Raw genomic sequence first — 5,673 nt, 5'->3', positions numbered from 1 at the left:
ACGGTTTGATGGCAAATAGCAATGAGTTCAATAATCAATATGCATTGATCTGCATCACTAATATCATCATCTCAAACGAACAGAAGCATTTTCTCCCAGATCCAGGTCTGAGAGCCTCACGTTCCTCTCCTGAGAGCCACTTGGATCCAGTGTAAAACCACCAAGATCCTTTCTACAATACATTTACAACCTGAGAGGATCACCCATAATACATCTACACCACCCCAAAATCCATAATCCATAAACCTGAATGATCTGATATTCTGATAATATTCATGCAATAATATTAATAAAAAAGGAAAACCCCGATACCATGACAATATTAAGACTTGCATGCAGTGAAATCAGGGACTCCTCAAATGAAGCGAGTCCCTGTTGTAAAGAAACAGGAAAATAACAGAAATCAGTAGTTTTATACGTAATCTTGCAGCATTTACAGATTATGACCCAGTTATGTCATTTCTGTAGATATAGTCTGACATCTTTATACAGTGAGCTGAATATTCATGATATAGTGACCTTTAAGAGACGCAGCATCAGCCTGAGCATTAAAAGAGAAATGGCACAGTGTGTGTGTGTGTGTGTGTGTTGATCATTGTGATCTTCATAATTTCAGCACAGCAAGTTCTCTTCAATTCTGTTTTTTCTTAATGAGTTTCTAAATCCAGTATGAACCCAAACCCAGATGAAAAGAAAGAACTCCTTTCCTCAGAGAGATATAGACATTCGCTCACATCAGCTAAACCCATAAACCCTCATGTATAGTGTGAGCACAGTAAAGCAGCAGCAGAAGCTCCCCTTCACCCAGAAGACACGTCTCCTAATCACTAATGTGCTCCCTGACCAGTGTCCAGGGGATATTTATGTCTTCTTCAGGTAACAGCAGCCGCTCGGGTCTGGTTTAAGTGCTGCTGTACAGATCCACATTACTGGAGCTCAAACCCCGACTGTCTCTCAGCCGCCGGCCGCACAGACTCTGAACACCAGAACAGAACGGAACAGATCAGGATGTGAGGAAGCCATGGACTCCACACTGAATCAGCATCCGCTCGCTAAACTCATGTTCCTGCTGTTACTGTCAATGATTCACTAAATAAAGCTGATCTGAGCACTTCACATCATCTGCGTCTGGATAAACTCTCTTATTGGATTTCCTCTTAATATGGAAGCTTGTTTACATTACAGAATTAAATATGTAAACATAACTGCAACTTTATATCTCAGTTTTACATTTTTCCTCTCAATTTTGAGTTTATATCTTGCAAAAAATCGGACTTTTTGTATAATTGCTAGAAGACTGTTTCAGTGATATCGGTTACCTGGAAGGACTCGTCTCCCGTCTTGTTCAGGACGTTTAGTGAAGCAGTGCGTTTCATTCTACAGAGATAAACACACACGAGCAGAAGACACTGAACATCTTCAAACACTAAACTCATCTACAGCAGAAAAACATTTGAAGTTTTTGAAGATTTTCTTTCAGAGTCTGTGTTCATCTGTCGACAACAGAACTCATCTAAACTCAACTTACTTGATCAAGTTAAAGACTAAAACAAAATAAAACTATTATATTAACTAAAGTAACATGAGAAGCAAATGACAACAAAACGAAATTAATATAAACTACCACAACAATTATGAAGAATACTAAAAATGCTAAATAGTATTCAATATAAAGTGTGTTCTCATACTTGCTGTAGTGTGTGTCTGGAGGTGTGTGTAACTGGAGTTTCTTCACCAGCATCTCACTGCTCCTGCGCAGAGCATCTCTGAGACGACCGATAGAACCACTGCGCTGCAGAACACCAGTGCCATCCTGCACACACACACACACACACACAATATACTGAACACACACATACACACACACACACACACACACACACACACACACACACACACTCAATATACTGAACACACACACACTCAATATACTGAACACACACACACACACACACACTCAATATACTGAACACACACACACACACACACTCAATATACTGAACACACACACAAACACACACACACTCAATATACTGAACACACACACACACACACACACACTCAATATACTGAACACACACACACACACTCAATATACTGAACACACACACACTCAATATACTGAACACACACACACACACACACACACACACACACACTCAATATACTGAACACACACACACACACACTCAATATACTGAACACACACACACACACACACACACTCAATATACTGAACACACACACACACACACACACACACACACACTCAATATACTGAACACACACACACACACACACACACACACTCAATATACTGAACACACACATACACACACACAATATACTGACAACACACACACTCAATATACTGAACACACACACACACACACACACACTCAATATACTGAACACACACTCAATATACTGAACACACACACACACACACACACACACTCAATATACTGAACACACACACACACACACACACACACACACACACTCAATATACTGAACACACACACACACACACACACACACACACACACTCAATATACTGAACACACACATACACACACACACACACACAATATACTGACAACACACACACTCAATATACTGAACACACACACACACACACACTCAATATACTGAACACACACTCAATATACTGAACACACACACACACACACACACACACACTCAATATACTGAACACACACACACACACACACACACACTCAATATACTGAACACACACACACACACACACTCAATATACTGAACACACACACACACACACACACTCAATATACTGAACACACACACACACACACACACTCAATATACTGAACACACACACACACACACACTCAATATACTGAACACACACACACACACACACACACACTCAATATACTGAACACACACACACACACACACTCAATATACTGAACACACACATACACACACACACACACACACTCAATATACTGAACACACACACACACACACACACACACACACACACTCAATATACTGAACACACACACACACACACACACACACACACACTCAATATACTGAACACACACACACACACAAACACTCAATATACTGAACACACACACACACACACACACACTCAATATACTGAACACACACACACACACACACTCAATATACTGAACACACACACACACACACACTCAATATACTGAACACACACACACACAAACCTCAATATACTGAACACACACACACAAACACACTCAATATACTGAACACACACACACTCAATATACTGAACACACACACACACACACACACACTCAATATACTGAACACACACACACAAACACACACTCAATATACTGAACACACACACACACACACACACTCAATATACTGAACACACACACACAAACACACACTCAATATACTGAACACACACACACTCAATATACTGAACACACACACTCAATATACTGAACACACACACACACACACACACACACACACTCAATATACTGAACACACACACACACACACACACTCAATATACTGAACACACACACACAAACACACTCAATATACTGAACACACACACACACACACACACACTCAATATACTGAACACACACACACAAACACACTCAATATACTGAACACACACACACTCAATATACTGAACACACACACACACTCAATATACTGAACACACACACACAAACACACACTCAATATACTGAACACACACACACTCAATATACTGAACACACACACACACTCAATATACTGAACACACACACACTCAATATACTGAACACACACACACACACACACACACACTCAATATACTGAACACACACACACACACACACTCAATATACTGAACACACACACACACACACACACACACTCAATATACTGAACACACACACACACACACACACACACACTCAATATACTGAACACACACACACACACACACACTCAATATACTGAACACACACATACACACACACACACACACAATATACTGACAACACACACACTCAATATACTGAACACACACACACACACACACACACTCAATATACTGAACACACACTCAATATACTGAACACACACACACACACTCAATATACTGAACACACACACACACACACTCAATATACTGAACACACACACACACACACACTCAATATACTGAACACACACACACACACACACACACACTCAATATACTGAACACACACACACACACACACACACACACACACACTCAATATACTGAACACACACACACACACACACACACTCAATATACTGAACACACACACACACACACACTCAATATACTGAACACACACATACACACACACACACACACACACTCAATATACTGAACACACACACACTCAATATACTGAACACACACACACACACACACACACACACACACACACACTCAATATACTGAACACACACACACACACACACACACACACACACACTCAATATACTGAACACACGCACACACACACACACACACACTCAATATACTGAACACACACACACACACACACTCAATATACTGAACACACACACACACACACACACACTCAATATACTGAACACACACACACACACACAAACCTCAATATACTGAACACACACACAAACACACTCAATATACTGAACACACACACACTCAATATACTGAACACACACACACACACAAACACACACTCAATATACTGAACACACACACACACTCAATATACTGAACACACACACACAAACACACACTCAATATACTGAACACACACACACTCAATATACTGAACACACACACACACACTCAATATACTGAACACACACACACACACACACACACACACTCAATATACTGAACACACACACACACACACACTCAATATACTGAACACACACACACAAACACACTCAATATACTGAACACACACACACACACACACTCAATATACTGAACACACACACACACACACACTCAATATACTGAACACACACACACAAACACACTCAATATACTGAACACACACACACTCAATATACTGAACACACACACACACACACACTCAATATACTGAACACACACACACAAACACACACTCAATATACTGAACACACACACACTCAATATACTGAACACACACACACACTCAATATACTGAACACACACACACACACACACACACTCAATATACTGAACACACACACACACACACACACACACACACTCAATATACTGAACACACACACACAAACACACTCAATATACTGAACACACACACACACACACACTCAATATACTGAACACACACACACACACACACACACACACACACACTCAATATACTGAACACACACACACACACAATATACTGAAAACACACACACACACACACACACACACACAATATACTGAACACACACTCAATATACTGAACACACACACACACACACACACACACTCAATATGCTGAACACACACACACACACTCAATATACTGAACACACACACACACACACACACACTCAATATACTGAACACACACACACACACACACTCAATATACTGAACACACACACACACACACACACTCAATATACGGAACACACACACAC

The 5,673-nt window shown here is 40.2% G+C and overlaps 1 protein-coding gene across 3 annotated transcripts in view; it reads right to left on the bottom strand.

Annotated features, from left to right (window-relative positions):
* Nucleotides 1-811: 811 nt before the first annotated feature.
* The window catches only part of LOC132110361 (kinesin light chain 1-like), a 26,127-nt gene continuing 21,265 nt past the window's right edge, over nt 812-5,673 (bottom strand). For all 3 annotated transcript variants that reach the window (XM_059516896.1, XM_059516898.1, XM_059516897.1), the window contains exons 14-16: nt 1,689-1,813; nt 1,320-1,377; nt 812-976 (exon numbers count right to left, since the gene is read on the bottom strand). In XM_059516896.1, the coding sequence (XP_059372879.1) occupies nt 902-976; nt 1,320-1,377; nt 1,689-1,813 (258 nt within the window). In that variant the 3' untranslated portion in view covers nt 812-901. The remainder of the gene's footprint in view (nt 977-1,319; nt 1,378-1,688; nt 1,814-5,673) is intronic.

This window comes from Carassius carassius, chromosome 30 (genome assembly GCF_963082965.1).
Source record: "Carassius carassius chromosome 30, fCarCar2.1, whole genome shotgun sequence".
NCBI lineage: Eukaryota > Metazoa > Chordata > Actinopteri > Cypriniformes > Cyprinidae > Carassius > Carassius carassius.
The sequence above is the reverse complement of the archived record's forward strand: the minus strand, read 5'-3'. Positions and strand labels throughout refer to the sequence as shown.